At 45.1% G+C, this 25,197-nt stretch overlaps 1 protein-coding gene across 1 annotated transcript in view; it reads right to left on the reverse strand.

Annotated features, from left to right (window-relative positions):
* Nucleotides 1–25,197, reverse strand: part of OBSCN (obscurin, cytoskeletal calmodulin and titin-interacting RhoGEF) — a 169,465-nt gene that overhangs the window by 114,796 nt on the left and 29,472 nt on the right. Inside the window, exons 10-16 of the mRNA XM_055104619.2 lie at nucleotides 20,224–20,499; nucleotides 19,106–19,381; nucleotides 17,989–18,264; nucleotides 16,874–17,149; nucleotides 13,437–13,712; nucleotides 6,752–7,027; nucleotides 3,895–4,170 (exon numbers count right to left, since the gene is read on the reverse strand). Coding sequence (XP_054960594.2) covers nucleotides 3,895–4,170; nucleotides 6,752–7,027; nucleotides 13,437–13,712; nucleotides 16,874–17,149; nucleotides 17,989–18,264; nucleotides 19,106–19,381; nucleotides 20,224–20,499 — 1,932 coding nt within the window. The remainder of the gene's footprint in view (nucleotides 1–3,894; nucleotides 4,171–6,751; nucleotides 7,028–13,436; nucleotides 13,713–16,873; nucleotides 17,150–17,988; nucleotides 18,265–19,105; nucleotides 19,382–20,223; nucleotides 20,500–25,197) is intronic.

Below are 25,197 nucleotides of genomic sequence, written 5' to 3' on the forward strand. Positions count from 1 at the left end.
TGTCAAGCTGGGCACCTTCTGATGGTTTGGGGACGGAGTCTTCACTCTTCTGTGATGTCACTATTAAAGTGTTTTGCCCAATTTTCTTTCCTTTTTTTTTTTTTTTTGAGACAGGGTCTCACTCTGTCGCCCACGCTAGAGTGCATTGGTGTGATCATAGCCCACTGCAGGCTCAATCCTTAGGCTCAAGACATCCTCCCAACTCAACCTCCCAAGGAGCTTGGGACTACAGGCATGTACCACTATGCCTAGCTCTTTAATTTTTCATTTTCTAGAGGCAGGGTCTTGCTATGTTGCCCAGACTGGTCTCAAATTCCAGGGCTCAAGCAATCCTCCTGCCTTGGCCTCCCAAAGCGTTTGGGTTACAGGCATGAGCCACCATGCCCAACCCCAATTTTCAATAGCACTGTCTTTTACATATTTATTTTTAGGAACTTCATATAATTAAATGCTATGTATGTTACAAACATCTTCTCCATCTCCGTGCCTTGCCCTTTCACTCCTGTATGAAGGTCCTCTGATGAAATAAAGTGATCAGTTTTATTGCAGGCAAATATATCATTCATCCTGTGTGGCTAGTGCATTCATGTTCTGTTCAAAACATCTTCTATTACCCACAGGTCACCAGATAATCTATATTATCTATATTATCTGGTAAGAGCTATACTACCCACACATTGAGTTGATTTCTTGTATGGGGAGGTAGACACCCAATTTTATTTTATTTTTGTAAACAGTTAATCGTCTTAGCACCATTTGTGAAAAGATCACCCTTCCTCTACACCACCTCCTAGCACCACGGTAAAAAATAAAGAAAGGGAGGAGGAATCTGATTCCATCAAAGCTGTTTTGAGCTCAGTATTCAAATATTTTGATCTGTTCATCTCTTCCTGCCTTTGGGTCCAGGTATCTGGAGCACCGCTGCTTTAGAGGACACCCTGCTGTCTGGTACAGCAAAGGCCCCCACACTGCATTCCTCAAGGGCAGCTTGGCCTTTGCTATGCGCTTGTCAGCATTCTCTTACCCAACAGAACTATGGTTGACTGGGATTTACACTTTCAGGTCTCCTACAGCTTTCTAACCATTTATTGAGATATTTTTTACTGTCTCTCAACAATGTTTAATAATTTCCCCCCACAAACCATCTAAAGATCTTTTGTTAGGCTTGCAGTTGGTAACTACAAGATTTTGGATGGTACTGGAAATCTCTTAAAACATTATTTTCCATCTGCTTGTTTCTGGTACATAGATCTAGAAATGTTTTCTGTATATTGATTCTTTTATGTGGTAACCATTCCCAAATCTCTTACTAATAATTACTTTTTTGGGGCTTTCTAAATTAATAACCATATCATCTGTGAGGTGCATGTTTTATTTTCCAACTTTTCCACCTTGTACTTTCTTTTCCTCCTCTGTCTGCTATACAATGTTGGAAGAAGTGGTGATGGATGGTGTCCTTGTCCTGTTTCCAATCTCAAAGGCAACGCTTTCAAGGTTTCATGTTTGTGTAATGTTAGCTTGTCTTCTTTATACTATTGCTTATGAAATTAAGGAAAAATGTTTTTATTTAGAGTTTGTTAAGAATTGTATGACACGAATTGATGCTAAATTTTTCCACATATTTTTGGCATATTTATGATGTTGTATTTTATCCAATGCTTTTAGTCTCCATATTGGAGTAATCACATTCGTTTTTCTTTCAATCTGTTAATGTCACATTTTGTACTGATTTTCTAATGTTTCTCATGTTAAACCAGCCTTGCATTACTGGACTATGACTTTTGTCATTGTGTGTTATCCTCTTGATAAATTGCTGAATTCAGGGTGCTATATTTAGTTTAAGATAGTGAGCCTTGATATTGATAAGAGATTGACCAATTTTAATTCTTCATATTCACCCTGTCAGAGCTTGGTATTAATGATATTTATTACCTACATAAAATGAGATAGAGCACTGAGGTCCTTTTTCAATACTCTAGAGGAACGTCTATGAACACGGAATAATTTCTTTCCAGAATATTTGGTACAGTTTACAGTAGAGCACTGGGGTAACCTTCTATGAGAAGATTATTTGTTGCATTTCTATAAAAGGTTATAGGACTGTTCAACTTGCCTATTTCTACTTTTGATATAGTTTTGAAGAAATTGATCAATTTGCCAAAACTTTTCAAATTTACTTGCATAAATATAGGGTTAGGCATGGTGGCTCACACCTGTAATCAGAGCACTTTGGGAGGCTGAGGTGGGTGGATCACCTGAGGTCAGGAGCTCAAGACCAGCCTGGTCAACATAATGAAGCCTTGTTTCTACTAAAAATACAAAAAAATTAGCCAGGTATGGTGGCGTGCGCCTGTAGTCCCAGCTACTCGGGAGGCTGAGGTGGGAGAATCGCTCGAACCCAGGATAAGGAGGTTGCAGTGAGCCAAGATCGAAGATCACACCACTGCACTCCAGCCTGGGTGACAGAGTGAGACTCCGTCTCAAAATAATAATAATAATAATAATAATGGCATGTTCTCAAATAACAACATTTCAAGTACCTACAAAGTGGGGTTTCTGGCATCTATACACCCCCAAGAACTCCTACATGCTGATATGACACCAATGTTAAGTGTCGGTACCTATGAACAAGTGAGTGACTGCACTCCACCTCCATCCGACAAAAGACTCTCTTACTAAAGGAAAATAGAACTCGTTCTCAGATTTCTCTATCAACTAGCCATGAATTATTAGAACGGTATGAAACACATACTGCTTTATCTGTCAGTGGCTGCTGTATAGTAATTCATCTTTAAAATGTGTGCTGGTGTAGCTTGATTTGTTTATTCCTCTTCAGTTTTAAATATACAAAATTAAACTAAGGGAAGTTCAGTCACAGAATGTTCTGACATAAGAGCAAATGAAAACAACATATACTTTCAGAAGATAATTCCAAACCTCACAGTGGTGTATTGCAGTCCAGAGCCACCAATTCCCAGTTCTGCATTTATTCTGTAGGCAGTGTAATAAAAACAAGCCAGGTGCAGTGGCTCACACCTGTAATCCCAACACTTTGGGAGGCCAAGGCGGGTGGATCACTTGAAGCCAGAAGTTTGAGACCAGCCTGACTAGCATGGTGAAACCCCATCTCCACTGAAAATACAAAAATTAGCCAGGTGTGGTGGTAGGCGCCTGTAATCTTGGCTACTTGGGAGACTCAGGCAGGAGAATTGCTTGAACCCAGGAGGCAGAGGTTTCAGTGAGCTGAGATCGTGCCACTGTACTCCAGCCTAGGTGACAGACTCTGTCTCAAAAACAACAACAACAAAATAAAAAAACCCAGGATATAGATTTTGCCACATGTGGGTGCACAGAGACTTTTTATGCCCATAAGAAAGATGAGAAGAGGGTCCCCGAACACCTAAAACTTGGATAATCCAAAGTTCAATCATGAGATAATTCCAAGAATGATTGTGTGGCTGAAATTTGCCCTTATCCTTGTTCAATGGAATTCAACCATCTCTCCACAGGGGGAGCCCCTCAGGTCGGGCTGGTGAGGCTGGGTGCAAGCTCTCAGATGGCCTCAGGTGAGAGACATCTGGTCTACTTCAGCCTCCAGTAGCAGCCCCTCAGTTCAATTGAGCCAAAGGGCTGGACACCTGGGAGCACCTGTGGGTTCTGACTGGGTGCTGGGAATATGTGAACAGCATTACTGCCTGGAAACACAACTCACAGTGTCTCCTGTACGCATTCATCCCTTCTGGCCAACCTCGGGCCAGCCATGGGTAGGAAAATGGCGGGTAGGATTACGAGAGACTTCCAGAGATGAACTCTAATGGAAAGAGTACTGGGGTCTATCAGCCAATCTCATCATCACCTCCACACAAGGTAACTCAGCATCCCCAAACCACTGACCTGCCACTTGCAGGCGGAAGGAGAGCTGCTGGCCCCCAGCCTCACAGCTATACTCTCCGGTGTCTGCCTGGCCTGCCTGCTGCACCACCAGCCTCCGTGTACAGCCTGCAGCCTCCACATGCACTTTCGAGCTGGAGCTCAGCTTCTTCCCGTCCTTGTACCAAGTCACCTCTGTCTGGGCCTGGGCCACCTCACAGCTCAGTGTGGCGCTAGCCCCTGCTTCAGCCTGCACCTCCCTGTGTGCTGGCTGCTCCTTAGCAAACACCGCCTTGGGCTCTGGGGAAGGCAGGGATACACAGGGTGACCACCACCATCTAGGTCAGGAAGGCAGCACTGGGGAGAGAAGGCCTGGAAGGGCAAGTGCGAGGGACAGATGCTCTCCAGGCTCTGCACCACCGCCTCCCAGTACAAGGAACACAGTTTCTCCATCCATTCTGCATGCAGGATCTGTCACATCCCCAGGGCACCCTGCAGAATGGTGGCATGTTCCTGTGGTCCCTGCTGCTTGGGAGGCTGGTCTCGAATGCCTGAGCTCAAGCAATCCTTCTGCCTCAGCCTCTCAAAGTGCTGGGATTACAGGTATGAGGCACCGTGCCAGGCCTGATGCTAAACTTTATCAAACAGTTGTTCAGAATTTATGATGTTAAATTTTATCAAACTTTTCTTCTGCATTTATTGAGATTTTCTCTTTCAATCTGTTAATGTCATGCATGACATTTTCTGATGTTTTGAATATTGAATATATTGAGTATAGCATTTCTAAATTATGCCTTTTATCATAGTGCATTTTCCTTTTGACATACTGGTCATACCACTTTGAAAATATATTGTTGAAGCATTGGCCTGGATATCCATAATGACTGGCCTGTAATTTCAAATCTTTATACTGTTGTCATAATTGGTATCTATGTTATGCTATCCACATAAAACAGGTTCAAGAGTGTATCTTCTCATTCTATTCTCTGAAAGGATCTCTAAGAACATTCAATAATTTGTTTTGAGAATATTTGGTATAATTTATCAGTAGATCCACTGGGCTTAGACCTTTTATAAAAATATTTTTTATTACTGGTTCCACTTAATTAAAAGCTATAGGACTATCTGAGTTGTCTGTTTCTTCCTGTGTAACTTTTTCATAGTTTTCTCTAACAAATTGGCAATTCTCCAAAACTTATAAAATGTATTACCATTAAAGAATTTATCACACTCTCTTAACACAATATTTTAGAAAGATACACAGTGGGATTTTTTGGTATCTATATATACACAACTACAAATGATTATATACTGATAGAATGCCAAGCTGTCATGGGTTGGCATTTGGGAGTCAATGTAGTACCACAACCTTTTTCTCTCTGACATTTAGCCTGTTTTGTTGTTGTTGTTGTTGTTGTTGTTGCTTTTATTTTTTTTTCCAGAAACAGGGTCTCACTCTGTTGCCCAGGCTGGAGTGCAGTGGTGTGATCATGGCTCACTGCAGCCTGGAACTCCTGGGCCCAAGTGATCCTCCTGCCTCAGCCTCCTGAGTAGCTGGGACTACAGGCATGTGCCACTTCATCCAGCTAATTTCTGTAGTTTTTGTAGAGACGAGGTCTCGCTATAGTGCCTAATCTGGTCCCAAACTGCTGGGATCAAGCAATCCTCCTGCCTCGACCTCCCAAAGTGCTGGGACTACAACAGGCATGAGCCACTGTGCCCAGACTCTCTTAACAAAATATATACATATATTAGGTGTGCTGAGATAGCTTAAGCTCTTTCTTCCTTTCCACTGCTAAATTCATAAATCAGACTCCAAGGGGGAATTCTGACTCAGAAAGTTGTTAACTGGAGACAAAAGGAAAGCCAGATTAGCCTTTAGAAGAGGCCGGGAACAGAGGCTCATGCCTGTAATCCCAGCACTTTGGGAGGCCAAGGCAGGCGGATCACGAAGTCAGGAGATCGAGACCACAGTGAAACCCGTCTCTACTAAAAATACAAAAATTAGCCTGATGTGGTGGCGGGTGCCTGTAGTCCCAGCTACTCAGGAGGCTGAGGCTGGAGAATGGCGTGAACCCAGGAGGCGGAGCTTGCAGTGAGCCGAGATAGCGCCACTGCACTCCAGCCTGGGCGACCGAGCGAGACTCCGTCTCAAAAAAAAAAGAAAAAGAAAAAAAGAAAAGCACTTGGAATCTTGCAATTGTATCCCAGGGGCACAGTCACCAGCCCTCTGGGCTGGGATTTTTTGCACAGACACTGCAAGAAAACAAGGACCGAGATTTTGCCACGTATGGGTGCACAGTGAGCTTCTAAAGCTTCTAGATCCATAAAATAAAATAAAATAAAATAAAGGAAAGAGGCTCCCGGGACACCAAAAGCTTTGATGCCCCAAAGTTCAGTCTGGAGAGAATTCCAAGTGGGACTGCATGGGCAGAATTTCCCCTTATGTGGGTCATATGAATTTGAAACGTCTCTCATGGGCTAGAAGCCCCACGTGGTGCGGAAGGGAGGCAGGTACTGAACGACAGAAAGGACATCCCCACTTTCCCAGGGGAGGCACCTGATCCACCTCAGACCACAGGTCCAGACAGCGCCAGGGGCCTGGACACCAAAGAGCATGGGGGTTTGGAGTAGGGGCTCAGTGTGATGAGGCTGCACTGCATGGGAGCACTGCTCCAGGTGCGCCACAGGGCCTGGCCCTCCCTGCACCTTCCCATCCGGCCAAGCCTGGCGCAGCCAAGGGGATGAAACCGGGAAGTGAGGGCATGGAGAAGTGGAGAGGTGGAGTCTCATGGAAAGGGCACTGGAGGCCGTGGAGTCCATCAGCCAGTCTCATCATCACCTCCACACAAAGTCACTCTCCAACCCCCAAAGCACTGACCTGCCACATGCAGGTGGAAGGAGAGCCGCTGGCTCCCCGCCTCGCAGCTGTACTCCCCGGCGTCCGCCTGGCCCGCCTGCTGCACCACCAGCCTCCGTGTGCAGCCCACAGCCTCCATGCGCACTTTCGAGCTGGAGCTCAGCTTCTTCCCGTCCTTGTACCACATCACCTCCGTCTGGGCCTGAGCCACCTCGCAGCTGAGTGTGGCGCTGGCCCCCGCCTGGGCCTGCACCTCCCTGTGCACCGGCTGCTCCTTGGCAAACACCACCTTGGGCTCTGGGGAAGGCAAGATGCACACGGTGACCACCACCATCTAGGTCAGGAAGGCAGAACTGGGGAGAGAAGGCCTGGAAGGGGAGACGCAAGGGACAGACGCTCTCCAGGCTGCACCACCACCTCCCAGCACAAGGAAGTTTCTCCATCCATTCTGCATGGTGCCACAGGCTGTCTTTGGTGGGGTGGCTGACAGATCTTGCCCACACAAGCTCATCTGGGGCAGGGATTGGGGTCCTGAAGCCTGCACCCTTCCCCTCATGAATGGAGCAAGGGTCTCCCAATGCGGCTGTGCAAGACGCATCCTCACCACAGAACCCCAGCCTTGAGGCTCCCGCTTCTGCCACTGTCAGGACGGTCAGTTTTGGCCTCAGCGGGGTGTGTTGCTGTGGCTTTCTTCATTGTTTGATGGCTCACAGGGCTGAGCATCTTTCTAGAGGATTGGCCATTCCTGTTTGCTCCTCTGTGGTGTCACTACTCAATTCCGTCCCATTATCAATAGCACTGTCTTGTTGTCTTTATTCAGTTTAAGAAGGCAGTCCCCAACATTTTTGGCAGCAGGGACTAGCTTCACGGAAGGCAATTTTTCCACAGATGTGGGTTGGTGGGATAGTTTCAGGATGAAACTGTTCCACCTCAGATCATCAGGCATTAGATTCTCATAAGGAGCACAACCTAGATCCCTCCCATGCACAGTTCACAATAGGTTTCATGCTCCTATGAGAATCTAATGCTGCTGCTGATCTGACAGGAGGCAGAGCTCAGGCGGGAATGCTCACCTGCCACTCACCTCCTGCTGTGCGGCCTGGTTCCTAACAGGCCACAAAACAGTATTGGTCCACAGCCTGGGGGTTGGGGACGCTGGCTTTAAGGTCTTCTTCATATATTTTAATGTTAGAGAGGTCACAATTATGCACTTTGTATCTTCCCTACCTGTGTGACTTGGGTTTTCATCTCTTATGGCACCTTCTGATGAATCAGACCTTTTAGTTTTAATGTACTCAAATACATCAATCTTGTCCATTGTGGTTAGGGCATTTGTGTTCTATTTAAACACTTCCTTACCCTAAATTCTGTAGATAGCCTATGCTTACCATCTTGGGGTTTATTGTTTTACCTTTTACCCTGAGGTCTCTAACCCACCAGGAGCTGACTCTCACGCATGCTATGAATTACCAATATGCTTTAATTCTTCCCATATGTTTAAAATGGTCCACACACTAGTTATGAAAACCCTATCCTTGGCTGGGCGCAGTGGCTCATGCCTGTAATCCCAGCACTTTGGGAGGCTGAAGCGGGCGGATCACGAGGTCAGGAGATCAAGAGATCAAGACCATCCTGGCTAACACAGTGAAACCCTGTCTCTACTAAAAATACAAAAAAATTAGCCGGGTGTGGTGGCGGGCACCTGTAGTCCCAGCTACTCGGGAGGCTGAGGCAGGAGAATGGCATGAACCCGGGAGGCAGAGCTTGCAGTGAGCCAAGATGGCGCCACTGCACTCCAGCCTGGGCAACAGAGCTAGACTCCATCTCAAAACAAACAAAAAAAAGAAAACACTATCCTTTCTCTACTTCTTGCACAGATGCCATGGTTAAAAAAAAAAAAAAAAAAAAAAAGGAAGGGGGACATCCAGAGATCACTGATGCATAGAACTGTTTCTGAGCTCACTATTCCGTTTCTTTGTTCTGATACCTAACCATTCATTGAAATCCATTGTCTTAATTACTGTAACTTTATGATAATTTTCGACATCTGGTAGAGTGATGTTCATACTTTGATTTTCTTTTCATTCCCCCACAAAAAAAAAATTGTTTGGATCCTGATTGTTAATGAATATATTTTAATTTTTCATGATTTTGTATCCATTTAATTAGATCTCTTAATCGTCTTGCAAAATATACAGCAATTTCCTAGCCCCTCCCCAGGCTTTAAACATCTTTATTAGACTTTGAATTAGAAACACTGTAATTTTGATGCTACTGTAAGTCTTTTCAAATTTCATTTTGCAACTGTTTACTGTTGTATATAGATACAGAAGTATTTTCTGTGTGTTGATTTTTTTTTAACAGAATAATCATTCTCAATGTTACTTAGTCTACTAAGTTCTCTATTGGATTTTCCAAGTGGATGGCCATATCATCAGTAAATTTCACTTTTACTTTTTCCAAGTGCTATGTCTTTTGCGTTATTTTCCTCCTTATCCTTATGTACAATGTTGGATACAAGTGGTGACACTGCCCTGTCTCCTTCTCTGAACCAAACCTTTCAAGGTTTGCTCTGAGTGGGATCCTAGTGGTGCTTCTCTAGTACCATTTATCAAATTAAGGAAGAACACTTCTGTAAAGTTTGTTAAGAATCCTATGAAATGAGTTGATGCTAAATTTTCTCAAATATATCTTCTAGATTTTATCAAATACTTTTAATCTGCATTTATTGAGATAATTACATCATTTTTCATTCAATCTGTTAAGGTCAAGCTTATTATACTGATCTAATGCTTCTAAAGCCAAACCAGCCTTGCATTCTGGGACCAGGATCTTCAACAGAGTGCACTGTCTTCTTGATACATTGCTGAATTCCATTTGCTAATACTTTGTTTATGATTGTGTTCTTGATATCCATAATGACAAATCCATATAGATTGGTCGACAATTTAATTCCTCCTACTTCCTTTGTCAGATTTTGGTATTAATGTTACGCTATCTACATAAAATGATGGCCTGGGCATGGTGGCTCATGCCTGTAATACCAGCACTGTGGGAGGCCAAGGCAGGTGGATAGCTTGAGCCCAGAAGTTTGAGACTAGCCTGGACAACATGGCAAAACCCCGTCTCTACTGAAAAAAAAAAATACAAAAAAATAGCTGGCACACATGCTATTTTTGTGGTGGTGGTGCATCCCTGTAATCCCAGCTACTTGGGGGGCTGAGGTGGGAAAATCACTTGAACCTGGGAGGCAGAGGCTGCAGTGAGCCAAGATCGTGCCACTGTACTCCAGCCTGGACAATAGAGTGAGGCCCTGTCTCAAACAAACAAACAAACAAAAAAAAAAAACCATAAAATGGCATATGGAGTCAATCTCCTTTTTCTATTCTCCAGAACAATATTCATGAATATGGAGTAACTGCTTTCCAGAATATTTGAAACAGTTTACTAGAAAATTATTGGGTTTAAAAGATTTTTTTACTACTGCCTCCATCTATTTAAAACTTATAGGACTAAGTTTTCTGTAACCTTTTATGTGAGTTTTCATGTAATTTACTAGGAATTAGCCAAATTGTCACAACTTTTCAAATTTATTACATAAAATATTTTGTCATATTCTCTGAAAATAACTTCACAGAAATATACAGTGGGATTTCTGTTATCTATACACATCCATATAACACTGATGCTGATGTAATACCAAACTTATGTGTTAGCACCCAGAGGTCACCATGGGACTTCAGCCCACCCCTATTTGGCATCAACACTCTCTTTATTTAAAAAAAAAAAAAAAAGGACATTAATTGTATTTCTCAGGCTTCCCTATGTATCAGCCAAGGGAACACAGATATACACAGCAGCAAACACACTGGACTTGCTGGTGAGACATTTGCATTCCAGAGGATGGGAAATAAATCTGACTAAAATTCAGGGACCTCCCACCTCAGTAAAATGTCTAGGGGTTGAGTGGTGTGGGGCCTGTCAAGATATTCCTTCTAAGGTGAAGGATAAGTTGCTGCATTTGGCCCCTCCTACAACCAAGAAAGAGGCACAATGTCTATTTGGATTTTGGAGGCAACACATTCCTCATTTGGGTGTGTTACTCTGGATCATTTATCAAGTGACCCAAAAGGCTGCCAGTTTTGAGTGGGGTCCAGAACAGGAGAAGGGTCTGCAACAGGTCCAGGCTGCTGTGCAAGCTGCTCTGCCACTTGGGCCATATGACTCAGCAGATCCAGTGGTGCTTAAGGTGCCAGTGGCAGATAGGGATGCTGTCTGGAGCCTTTGGCAGCCCCCACAGGTGAATCAGAGTGGAGGCCTTTAGGATTTTGGAACAACACCCCGTCATCTTCTGCAGATAACTACTCTCATTTTGAGAGACAGCTCTTGGCCTGTTACTGAGCTTTGGTGGAAACTGAACAATTGACTATGGATCATCAAGTCACCATGTGACTTGAACTGCTTGTCATAACCTGGGTGCTTTCTGACCCACCTAGCCATAAAGTTGGGCATGCACAACAGCATTCTATCATCAAATGGAAGTGGTATATACATGATCGGGCTCAAGTAGGTCCTGAAGGCCCAAGTAAGTTACATGAGGAAGTGGCTCAAATGCCCATGGTTCCCACTCCTGCCACCCTGCCTTCTCTCCTCCAGCCTGCACCAATGGCCTCATGGAGAGTTCCCTATGATCAACTGACAGAGGAAGAGAAGACTAGGGCCTGGTTCACAGATGGTTCTGTATGATATGTGGGCACTACCCAAAAGTGGAGAGCTGCAGCACTACAGCCCCTTTCTAGGACATCCCTGAAGAACAGGGGCAAATGGAAATCTTCCCAGTGGGCAGAACTTCAAGCAGTGCACCTCGTTATGCACTTTGCTTGAAGGAGAAATGGCCAGATGAGCGATTATACACTGATTCATGGGCTGTAGACAATGGTTTGGCTGGATGGTCAGGGACTTGGAAGAAGCATGATTGGAAAATTGAGGAAGAGGTATGTGGATGGACCTCTCTGAGTGGTCAAAAATTGTGAAGATATTTGTATCTCATGCGAGTGCTCACCAAAGGGTGACCTCAGCAGAGGAGGATTTTAATAATCAGGTGAATAGGATGACTGTGGACACCACTCAGCCTCCTTCCCCAGCCACCCCTGTCATCACCCAATGGGTCCATGAACAAAGTGGCCATGGTGGCAGGGATGGAGGTTACACATGTGCTCAGCAGCATGGACTTCCACTCACCAAGGCAGTCCTGACTAAGGCCACTGCTGAGTGCCCAATTTGCCAGCAGCAGAGATGAACAATGAGCCCTCGATATGGCACCATTCCTCAGGGTGATCAGACATCTACTTGATGGCAGGTTGATTATATTGGACCTCTTCCATCATAGAAAGGGCAATGGTTTGTCCTCACCAGAATAGACACTTACTCCAGATATGGGTTTGTCTATCCTGCACACAACACTTTGACCAAGACTACCATCCATGGATTCACAGAATGTCTTATCCACCGTCATGGTATTTCACACAGCACTGCCTCTGACCAAAGCACTCTATGGTTAAAAAAGTGTGGCAGTGGGCTTATGCTCATGGAATTCACTGGTCTTACCATGTTCCCCATCATCCTGAAGCAAGTGGATTGATAGAACAGTGCAATAGCTTTTTGAAGTCACAATTCCAATGCCAACTAGGTGACAATACTTTGCAGGGCTGGGGCAAAGTTCTCCAGAGGCTGTCTATGCTCTGAATCGGTGTCCAATATATGGCACTGTTTTTCCCATAGCCAGGATTCACGAATCCAGGAATCAAGGGATGGAAGTGGAAGTGGCACCACTCACCATCACCCCTAGTGACCCACTAGCAAAATTTTTGCTTCCTGTTCCCATGACATTACGTTCTGCCGGCTTAGAGGTCTTAGTTCCTGAAGGAGGAATGCTGCCACCAGGAGACACAACAACGATCCCATTAAACTGGAAGTTAAGATTGCCACCTGGCCACTTTGGGCTCCTCCTACCTTTAAGTCAACAGGCTAAGGGAGTTACATTGTTGGTTGGGGTGACTGACCCGAACTATCAAGAAGAAATCAGTCTACTACTTCACAATGGAGGTAAGGAGGCATATGCGTGGAATACAGGCAATCTCTTAGGACATCTCTCAGTATTATCATGCCCTGCGATTAAGGTCAATGGGAAACTACGACAACCCAATCCAGGCAGGACTACAAATGACCTAGACCCTTCAGGAATGAAGGTTTGGGTCACTCCACCAGGAAAAAAATCAAAATATCTCTCGCTGACCAGAACTAGCATGTGCTGCTGGGTGAGGGCATATGGTAGCTGCCAGAACATATACTGACAGGATATTCACAGAGCCCCAGGAAAGAGATGCCTGGTCAACCTCAGAACCTAAGACAAGGGAGATCCAGAGTCCCAGAAGCCAAGGAGCACCAGGAAGGCTCTGGGCAGGTGCTAGGAACGAGTGACTGAGCATTACAAAGTGCAAACACGCCTCCAGGTTTGCAGGAACAGCCCCTCTCCCTCCCATGCACACCCCTCCCTTGGCCCAGCCACAGGGATGGAAATGGGAGCAGGAGGATGGGAAGCCCAAGACATGAAGGTGGAAGGAAAGTGTACAGAGATATGCTGGTGCTACGAGCCAGAACCACCATCACCTCCGAAGAGGCTCCTCGGTGCCCACAAAGCACTGACCTGCCACGTCCAGGCTGAAGGAGAGCCGCTGGCCCCTGGCCTCGCAGCTATACTCCCCGGTGTCCGCCTGGCATGCCTGCTGCACCACCAGCCTCCGTGTGCAGCCCACAGCCTCCATTCGAACTTTCAAGCTGGAGCTCAGCTTCTTCCCGTCCTTGTACCACGTCACCTCTGTCTGGGCCTGGGCCACCTCGCAGCTCAGCGTGGCAATGGCCCCCGCCTTGGCCTGCACCTTCCTGTGTGCCAGCTGCTCCTTTGCAAACACCGCCTTGGGCTCTGGGGAAGGCAGGGATGCACAGGGTTACCACCACCATCTAAGTCAGGAAGGCAGCACTGGGGAGACAAGGCCTGGGAGGGGAAGTGCGAGGGACAGATGCTCTCCAGGCTGCACCACTGCCTCCCAGCACAAGAAACATAGTTTTTACATCCATCCTGCATGGTGCCATGGGCTGTCCCAGGCAGGGCCAGCATGACAGATCCTCCAGGGCAGGGACTGGAGTCCTCACGCCTGCACAGCTCCCCTCATAGATGTGCCGGGGTCTCCCCATGGGACTGTGCAGGGTGCGTCCTCACCCCAGGGCCCCAGAGTCTGAAGCTCCTGCTCCTGCCAGTCAGGAGGTTCAGCTCTGGCCTCCTGGAGGAGGGCCTGGGCCTCCCATGTCTTCCTGGGGCCATGTCAGGAGGACTGTCAGCTGGGCGCCTTCTGATGGTCTGGGGACGGAGTCTCCACTCTTCTGTGGTGTCACTGTGCAAGTGCTTTGTCTGACTTTCAATAGCACTGTCTTTCTTTTACACCTTCATTTTAGGATCTCTTTTTACATCTAAATACTACAGCAGTGAGCTCTAGCATACTAGAGCATTAGCATGTTAGAAATATCTTCCTTTTCTGCGTAGCTTGCCTTTTCATTCTCTTATGGTGTCTTCCAAAGAATCAAAATTTTTAATTTTAATGTATTCAAATATATCAAATGTGTTTCTTTGTGGTCAGGGCATGTGTGTTCTGTTTAGGAAGTCATGCTTTACTGTGAAGTCACTAGAAACATCTCTCTTTTCCTCTAAGGCTTGTATGGGTTTCCCCGGGATTCTGACATCTCTAACCAACTGGAGTTGACTTTGTGTGTGGTTGAGATCCTGGTCTGATTTTTTTTCCCATATGGTTTAATTGCCCAAAATCTGTTTTTTTTCTTCTTTTTTTTTTTTCTGAGACAGGGTCTCACTCTGTCACCCAGAGTGGAGTGCAGTGATGCCATCATAGCTAACTGCAGCTTCAGTCTCCTGAGTTCAAGCCATCCTCCCACCTCAGCTTCCCAAGTAGCTGGGACTACAGGTACATGCCACCACAGCCAGCTAATTGTTTTTCAATTTCTTTAGAGATGGGATCTTGCTCTGTTGCCCTAGGCAGGAATGCAGTGACGTGATTATAGCTAACTGCAGCCTCCAACTCCTGGGGCTCAAATATCCTCCTGCCTCAGCCTCCCAAGTAGCAGGGACTTACAGGTGCACACCACCATGCCTGGGTAATACGACTTTCTTCATAGCATACTATTCTCTTAGTATATTGCTAAATATACATGAATAACATGTTGTTTAAGATTTTGTCCTTGCTATCCATAATAGGTTGGCCTATATTTTTAATTCTTCCTACTTTGTATCAATGTTATGCTATCTACATGAAACAAATCAGAGAGTGTCTGTCTTCATTGTATTCTCTAGAAGAATCTCCATGAACATGGAATAATTTATTTGCAGATTGTTTGGTATAATTTACTGTAAAGTTGTTAGATATTGCTTAGAAATTTCTTACTGAAAATATTTTTGTTACTAGTCCCATTTATTTAAAACTTATAGGACTATCTGAGTTGTCTATTTCTTCTTATGTTACTTTTTATATACTTTTTAAGCAATTTAACAATTTGTTGAACCTGTTCATATTTAATACCAGTAAATATTTGTCATACTCTCCTAAAATAGCATTTTAGAAAGATATATAGTGGGTTTACTGGCATCTATACCCACCCACAAACCACTGCACGGTGGTAATACCAGACTGTTATGTGTTGGCCCCCAGGCGTCAACATGAGGCTGCAGCCCACAGATCTCTGATGTTAAGATTCTCTTAATGAAAAGAAAATAAATGTAGTTTCAGAATTCTCTATGACCCAGTCAGGAAAAGCCACAGGCACAACATAATTACTGGGAAATGCTACTGAATAAATACTGCTTTTGCCAGTCAGGGGCTGCCTGATATGGTTTGCCTCAGTGTCCCCACCCAAATCTCACCTTGAATAGTAATAATCACCAGGTGTCAATGGTGGGACCAGGTGGGGGTAATTGAATCATGGGGGCAGTTTCCCTCATGCTGTTCTTGTAATAGTGAGTGACTACTACCACCAAGATCTGATGGTTTTATAAGGAGCTCGCTTCTTTACTCAGCACTCATTCTTTCTCCTGCAGCCCTGTGAAGAGGTGCCTTCCGCCATGATTGTAAGTTTCCTAAGGCCTTGCAAGTTTCCTGAGGCCTTCCCAGCCATGCGGAACTGTGAGTCAATTAAACCTCTTTCCTTTATAAATTACCTACTCTTGGGTATGTCTTCATTAGCAGTGTGAGAACAGACTAATATACTGCTACTATTGCATCTCAGTTGTATCAGCACCTAGTAATGTCACCTAAGCTACTTATTCCTTTCCATTTCTAAATTTAAAAATCAAGCTCCAAGGAGAATCTGATATGTTCTAACTAAAAACAATGGAAAACAAGAGTTGTTCTTGGAAGAGAATTCCAGGCCTCATGGGTGCATATCACAGGCTCATATGTACCAATCCATGCTGCTGTTTTACTTGACACAGACATTGCAACAAACATGGATCTAGGTCTTGCTACCTGTGGGTGCACAGGCAGCTTCCATGTCCATGCAAAGGAGGGGAGAAGGTCCCAGGACATAGAAAATCAGATAATCCACAGTGTGATCTTGAGATAATTCTATGTACGGTTGTGTGGCTGAAATTTCCCCTTCTCCCAGATAAGTTAAATTCAAACATCTGTCACTAGGGAGAACAAGCATGAGGTATGGGGTGCAGGCATGTGAGAGGTGCCAAACATTCAGTAGAAGGAAATTCACACAACCCCAGGTGGAGACACCTGGTCTACCTTGGACCACAGGGCCTGGTAGAGAAGGAACAGCAGCAAGGTTCTAGGCAGATGATGGGAACGTATGATTGAGCATTATCACATGAAAACACCACTCCAGGTACACAGCAACAGCCCCTCTCCCTCCACACATATCCTTCCCATCTGGCCTCCCTTAACCACACCAGTTATGAAATAAGAATTGGGAGGGTAGGAAACAACAGAGGTAAAGGCTAATGGGAAGAGCACCAGAGTCTATCAGCCAGTCTCATCATCACCTCTACAAAGTTAGTACCCCCAAAGCACTGACCTGAAACATCCAGGTGGAAGGAGAGCCGCTGGCCCCCAGCCTCACAGGTGTACTCCCCAGCATCTGCCCGGCCTGCCTGCTGCACCACCAGCTGCCGTATGCAGCCCGCGGCCTCTACGCGCACTTTCGAACTGGAGCTCAGCTTCTTCCCATCCTTGTACCACATCACCTCTGTCTGGGCCTGGGCCACCTCACAGCTCAGTGTGGCACTGGCCCCTGCCTCAGTCCGCACCTCATTATGCACCAACTGCTCCTTGGCAAACACTGCCTTGGGCTCTGAGGGTGGACAGGAGGGATGCACAGTCAGAGACACAAATCTGGGACCAACCCATTTCACAGGCACCAAAGATTCAGGATTCAGTAACAACAAACAACTGATGAAAGACATAAACCCACAGACTCAAGATGTTCTACAATCCCAACCAGGATGAAGACAAAGGAAACCACACCTACATTCATCAAAGAAATACTACCACAAAGCAAAATCAAAAAGAAAATCTTAAAAGCAACAGGATGAAAAAAGGTACATGACCCTTAAAATATCCATAACAAATTTCACAGTTCATATTTCAAAGAAAATATGGACACCAGAAGATAATGGAATGACCTCTTTAAAATATTAGGGAGTGGGGAGTAGCTGCTAAACTGTAATGTTATACCCAGATAAAACAGCCCTCAGAATCAAAGGGGGAACAAATATGTGTTCACAAGAGAAATAAAAAGTAAGAGAATGCATATGACCAGCTGACCTGCTAACATAAATACTGAAGACATAGTTCTACAAGAAGAAAAAAGAATAGTAATCCCAGAATACTGGGTCCAAATTCTGACTGCAATTTTCTGGCTTTGTGAACTGTGGTGAGTTACTTCCCTGTGTGTTATCTTAAAATGAGAATAATCAGAGTTCCTCCTCGCAAATTGTTTTGAAGTTTAAGCAAGCAGAAAGACAAGAAGCACTTCACAAAATCTAGGTCCTCAGCACAAAATTAATACCTGCTAGTTGTTATTACAGGGGAAGCTTTATGAGAAAAAAGGCCCTTGGGTGGGACTTCCATACATATCCTAAGTCTGTAAAGATTATCCTAATAGCATAAGAAAGGCCTCAAAAAACTCACCTGTGATGTGCAGTTGAAAGGAGACTCTCTGGCCCCCAGCCTCGCAGCTGTACTCCCCAGCATCTGCTTTGCCCACCTGCTGCACTATCAGCCTCCGTGTGCAGCCCTTGACCTCCATGCGTACTTTTGAGCTGGAGCTCAGCTTCTTCCCGTCCTTGTACCACGTTACCTCCGTCTGGGGCTGGGCCACCTCACAGCTCAGCATGGCAGTGGTCCCCGCCTCAGCCTGCACCTCATTATGCACTGACTGCTCCTTCGCAAACACCCCCTTGGGCTCTGAGGGTGGACAAGGAAGGATGCACAGTCAGAGACACAAATCTGGGACCAACCCATTTCACAGGCACTGAAGCTTCAGGATTCAGTAACAGCAAACAGCTGATGAAAGACATAAATCCACAGACTCAAGATGCTCTACAATCCCAACCAGGATGAAGACAAAGGAAACCATACCTAGGTTCATCAAAGAAAAAAATGCCATGAAACAAATTCAAAAAGAAAATCTTAAAAGCAACAGGATGAAAAAAGATACATGACCCTTAAAATGTCCACAATAAATCTTACAGTTGATATTTCAAAGGAAATATGGACGCCAGAAGACAATGGAATGACCTCTTTAAAATGTTAGGGAGTGGAGGAATAGCTGATAAACTGTAATGTTATACCCAGATAAAACAGTCCTCAGAATCAAAGGGAGAACAAATATATTTTCGTATGAGAAAAAAAGATAGAATATGTATAACCAGCAGGGCTGCTAACATAAATACTGAAGATAGAACTCTTCAAGAAGAAAAAAATAATAATAATCCCAGAATACTGGGTCCAAATTCTGACTACAACTTTCTGACTTTGTAAACTGTGGTAAGTTACTTCCTTGTGTGTTATCTTAAAATGGGAATAATCAAAGTTACTCCTCACAGAATAGTTTTGAATTTTAAGCAAGCAGAAAGACAAGAAGCATTTCACAAAATCTAGGCCTTCAGAACAAAATTAATACCTGCTAGTTGTTATTACAGGGGAAGCTCTATGAGAAAAAAAGGTCCTTGGGTGAGACCTCCATATGTACCCAAAGTCCCTAAAAACTATCCTAAAAGCACAAGAAAGGCCTCAAAAAACTCACCTGTGATGTGCAGGTGGAAGGAGACTCTCTGGCCCCCAGCCTCACAGCTGTACTCCCCAGCATCTGCTTTGCCCGCCTGTGGCAGCACCAGCCTCCGTGTGCACCCTTTGACCTCCATGCCCACTTTTGAGCTGGAGCTCAGCTTCTTCCCATCCTTGTACCACGTCACCTCCGTCTGGGCCTGGGCCACCTCACAGCTCAGCATGGCACTGGCCCCCACCTCAGCCTGCACCTCATTATGCACTGACTGCTCCTTTGCAAACATCATCTTGGGCTCTGAGGGTGGACAAGGACAGACACACAGTCAGAGACACAAATCTGGGACCAACCCATTTCACAGGCACTGAAGATTCGGGATTCAGTAACAGCAAACAGCTGATGAGAGACATAAACCCACAGACTCAAGATGCTCTACAATCCCAACTCGGATGAAGACAAAGGAAACCACACCTAGGTTCATCAAAGAAAAAAATGCCATGAAGCAAATTCAAAAAGAAAATCTTAAAAGCAACAGGATGAAAAAAGATACATGACCCTTAAAATATCCAAAATAAATCTTACAGTTGATATTTCAAAGGAAATATGGACATCAGAAGACAATGGAATGACCTCTTTAAAATATTATGGGGGTGGAGGGGTAGCTGCTAAACTGTAACGTTATACCCACATAAAACAGCCCTCAGAATCAAAGGGAAAACAAATATGTTTTCATCTGAGAAAAAAAAAATGAGAGAATATATATAACCAGCAGAGCTGCTAACATAAATACTGAAAATAGAACTCTTCAAGAAGAAAAAAAGGAATAATAATCCCAGAATACTGGGTCCAAATCTTGACTGCAATTTTCTGGCTTTGTGAACTGTGGTAAATTACTTCCTTGTGTGTTATCTTAAAATGTGAATAATCAGAGTTCCTCCTCATAGGATTGTTTTGAAGTTTAAGCAAGCAGAAAGACAAGTAGCATTCACAAAATCTATGCCCCTTGGCACAAAATTAATACCTGCTAGTTGTTATTTTAAGGGAAGCTTTGTAAGAAAAGAGGCAATTAGGTGGCACCTCCACGCTAATGTCACTAAAAATTATCCTAAGGAACATAAGAAAGATCTCAAGAAACCCACCTGTGATGTGCAGGCGGAAGGAGACCCTCTGGCCCCTGGCCTCGCAGCTGTAGTCCCCGGCATCCGTCTTGCCTGCCTGCTGAACCACCAGCCTCCGTCTGCAGCCCTTGGCCTCCACATGCACTTTCAAGCTGGAGCTCAGCTTCTTCCCATCTTTGTACCACATCACCTCCGTCTGGGCCTGGGCCACCTCGCAGCTCAGCGTGGCACTGGCCCCTGCCTCAGCCTGCACCTCACTGTGTGCCACCTGGTCCTTGGCAAACACCACCTTGGGCTCTGGGGACAGAGTGGGACACACAGGGTCAGACATATTCCAATTACTAGAACTGAATGAGGGCCTACCTTCTTGATCTCAAAACTCTGATGGTTCAGCCACAAGCCTGCCCTGTTCCTGGATTTCTCAACAAAAAGAACTTTACGTTTTGAAGATGCACAGGGCAGGCAATAGGTTAGTTCTCAGAATCTGAGGCCTCCCAGTTAGATAATTTTCAGACTGGTATATGCTGCAATTCAGGCTCTGGCATTTATTTACCAGCTGTGATCTCCTAAGTATACAAACAAAGAGAAGCACAGTTTGTGACCTGCACACCAATGCATAGGTATTTTCAGAGATAATTCCTTAAGTAACACTGGCAAAATGGGCAGTAGCCCTGACTCACAAAGGACTGCTAATGTAGCCTACAACTTCTAGAGGGCCAATTGCCATTGGTATAATCTAATCCTAGGCCTTGGGATTGGATCTTTTCATTATTTTGGTTTCCTCATATCACTACTTTCAGCACCTATTCTGTTACTTTAGATGACATTTTCCTCTTATGAAGTGTATCTATTGGTAATTCTCTCAGGAAGGTTTTGTGAATGGTAAACTCTGTCAATCTGCTTCCTGAAAATGTCTTTATTTCACACTCACTTTTGAATGATAGCTTAGCTGGGTATAGAATTGTAGGTTGACAGTTGTTTTCCCTTGCTAATTTGGACATTATGCCATTATTTCATTTCTGGGCTCCTCATTGCTGCTGAAAAATCTATAGGAAAGGTAACTGTTGTTCTGTTAATATATTCTTCTGTCTGGTAGTTTTAAGGCTCTCCTCTTGGTTTTTGGCCTTCTACAATTCACTATGATATGTCTAGCCGAGAATTTATCTTCTTTACACTTACAATGATTCCTTGTGAATCTATAAATTTAGGATTCATGTTGTTTATCATTTCTGAAATTTTTCTGCATGGCCTCTTTTATTATTTTTGCTTCTTCCTCACTCTCTGTAGTTTATCCTAAAAGTCCTTTTTTAAATTTACTAAAACGTATACATTTATTATGAACAATGTGTTTTGAAATATGTATATACTGTGGAATTGCTAAATTGTGCTAGTTAACATATGCATTACCTCATATATGTATTGTTTTATGGTGAGAACACTAAAAATCCACTCTCTTAGCAATTTTCAAGAATACAATACATTGTTATTAACTATAGTCACCATGTTGTACAATAGATCTCTTGAACTTATTCCTCCAAACTGAAACTTTGTACACTTTGACCAACATCTCCATGACCTAGCTCCCCCTCAAGCCTCTGGTACTTTACTCTCCACTTCTACGAGTTCAACATTTTTAGATTCCACATATAAGTGAGACTGTGCAGTAACTGTCTTTATGTTTTATTTCACTTAACATAACATCCTCCAGCTTCACCCATGTTGTTGAGTGGCAGCTGAATAGCATCCCCCTGCATACCATAATATACAACACATATTCTTCATCCATTCATCTGCTGTTGGACACTCAGATTTTTTAAAAATCTTTTTAAAAACATATTTGTGCCCAACATACAAAAGGTGGTGTTTTTATGTTGTAAATTAATTTTTACAAAGGAAATAATGATGCATCCAGCTGCCTGCCTTTCACTAGCTCATCCTTGATGACCTGGTGGCTCTGCTAGGGCTGGCAGATGGACAGCAGCAGGTGGTGAGGCTCTGACACCCCCTCATGTCACAGCAGTAACCAGAGGCCACAGGGGCCAGAACCAGCCCTGCATCTTACCCCTGCTCTCTCTCTCTTGCCCTTCAAAGCCTGGTTGGGGAAACAGCTGTAGACACCAGCTGTGTCTACATCCTCATCTCAGATCTGCTCAGCAGCCATGGAGCCCTTACTCCTGCTAAGGTCACCTGTGCCCACTGGGGCTGCGGTCCTTCAGCCCTTCCCCAGCCGCTCCTGCTTCACCATGGCATTCACACCTGCACGTCACTTATGCATCAAAGTCTTCACTGACCCCAAAATATGACTCTCTAAATTCTCTTCCTGCTCCTTTGGGCCTCTTCCTTGGTGGTCTCAGCCTCCTCAGTGTTGCCCCAGGGCGAGCCTTGTTATCATGGTCCCTTGCCCATGGTGTCCCGGTGCACGCCCATCCTCTCCTGCCGTTGACATGCCAACAAATCCCAAAGCTCCCTTGTCAGCTCAGCATCGACCGAGGTCCAGCCCAGAGAGCTACTGCCTCCTGGATGTCCCACATAGGCTAATATAGCAACCCCCAACATCCCCAGCACTTTCTTTATCTGTCCTGACCCACCTGCAAGTTTTCCCCTCCAGGCTTGAACCAGGCATGGATAAAGGTGTTTAGGCTGTTGCTCAAGACTCTGAGAAATCTGCCATCTTGCTAAATACAGAGAAAGCCACCCTGCTTGGCCCTGAGCCAGAGTCCTCAACCCTGAGATAAACTCCATACCCTGACCCCTCATGGCAGACATGCCTGGGTGGGACATCTGCCTTCTTGCTGTCTGTTACAAGAATATGCTGCAGTCCTCCTCTGTAAGCAAGTTCCTCTAATAAAGCTCTGGACTGATCGCCCTGGGGTTTGGTGCTTCTTTCTGTGGAATCCTAACCATCCCACTGTGGGGTCGTTTGGGGCACTCCTTTGTGGGAACTCCTTGCCACTGCCTTTGTGGCAACTCCAGCCCCAGGTTGGACAGGACGGAACAGCTCCTCACCCATTTCTCCCTGCACACCTACTCCTTGCCTACTGCCCCATCTCAGATACAGCCCCTGCATCTATGCATCTGCCAAAGCTTGCAGTTCACCTCCCATCTCCTCTGTTCTCAACCCTGAACCCGCCTGGCCACCACTCTGCTGTGCTCCACCTGTGTCTTTTTTTTTTTCATTTTTCTTTTTTGAGACGGAGTCTTGCTCTGTTGCCCAGGCTGGAGTGCAGTGGTGCAATCTTGGCTCACTGCAAGCTCCGCCTCCTGGGTTCATGCCATTCTCCTGCCTCAGCCTCCCGAGTAGCTGGGACTACAGGTGCCCACCACCATGCCTGGCTAACTTTTTGTATTTTTAGTAGAGACGGGGTTTCACCGTGTTAGCCAGGATGGTCTCAATCTCCTGACCTCACGATCCGCCCGCCTCGGCCTCCCGAAGTGCTGGGACTACACTTCGGGCCACCGCGCCCAGCCTGTGCTCCACCTCTTAAATGGCTCTTGAGCCTATGGCCTCCTCTCCACCCTCAGGACCTCGGGCCCTCTGCAGACCCAGCCCTCTCCTCCACCCACGGGACCACTGTCCCTCTGTAGGCCCGGCCCTCCCCTCCTTGGACCAGGCAGGGCAGAGCCTCCCGCCTCTGATCCCCCCTCATCCTAATCTAGTCTCCATGATGCAGTCAAAGTCTAACTGTGAAACTTCTATGTTTTCATCCCCAGGAATTAAGGACCAAAGTCCACTCCGGAGGTGTGCAGGACAGCCCAAGTGAGTGGACACCAGCTTTCAAATGCACCTCCAAGTCCACACCTGTCTTCAAAACGATCACTAAAAGAGCTGCTGTGTTTTTAAACCAAGTTGACTAAGTGTTACCGCCGAACCTCTGCAGCCAGATGTTCTCAGGGACCCGGGTATGGATTCAGGCACTGCGAGGATCTTGCAAGGACCCACACAGCAGCCTGTCAGCAACATGTCTTCAGCAGCGGTGCTAGCACTGGGCACGTGGCAGACCAGCATTCCGCATGAGCACCTCTAAGCATGAGCACAGACGCAAATCCAGTCACACAGCCGCAGCATACTCAACCAGCTGGGCAGCTGCATCTGCCGCTCATTCCATGGCCCTCGAATCTGCCTGATCACCAAGGGAGGGCTTCCCCAAGCTCTTTGACATTTGTTATGTTTGCTTTAGAGAAGGATTCACAAAGTACTTTCAGGGAAACTGTGTCTCTTTGATATGCACTTCACAAAATCACTCACAATCACACTGCATGTGGATGTGTTTGAGAATGGGAATGTGTTTTAATATGTGTATGTAATATGTATGAGCAAGTGTGTATGTTTAAGTGTGTTTTCATGTGTGTGTATGTGTATCATGCATGTATTTGTGTGTATATGAGAAGATGAAGCATGTGTATGCACGTGTGTACATGTTTGTGTATATGTGTTTAAATGTGTATATGTATGTGTGCAAGTGTGCATGTGTTTGAATGTATGTATATGGTATAAGTGTGTATGGGGGTATATGTGTATATAGGTGTATGTGGGAGTGAGGTGTCTATGCGTGTATATATGTAGGTGAGTGCATATGTAGGTATTGTGTGTGTATTATGTCTAGGTTTGTGTGTGTCTATGTATGTGTGTGTATATATGTCTTGTGTGTTGTTTGTGTGTGTTTAAATGTATTTATGCATATGTAAATGTGTTGTTGGGATATGTATGCATGTATGTGCAAGTGTGTGTGTGAGTTTATACGTGTGTGTGTTCATATGTGTGGGTGGTGTATGTGTGAATGCATGTGTGCGTGTGTATGTTGTGCAAGTGTGTGTAGGTGCATGTGAGTGCACGTGTGCACGTGTGTACATTCATATGTGTGAGTGCATGTGTGTGTAGGTGTGCATGTTAGAATATGTGTGTGCATATGAGTGCATTGTGAGCATGTGTGTGCACATGTATGTGTAGGCGTGTGTGAGAGTACGTGTGTGTAAGTGCACTGTGTGCATGTATGT

Source organism: Pan paniscus, chromosome 1 (assembly GCF_029289425.2).
Source record: "Pan paniscus chromosome 1, NHGRI_mPanPan1-v2.0_pri, whole genome shotgun sequence".
In the NCBI taxonomy this organism is placed as follows: Eukaryota; Metazoa; Chordata; class Mammalia; order Primates; family Hominidae; genus Pan; species Pan paniscus.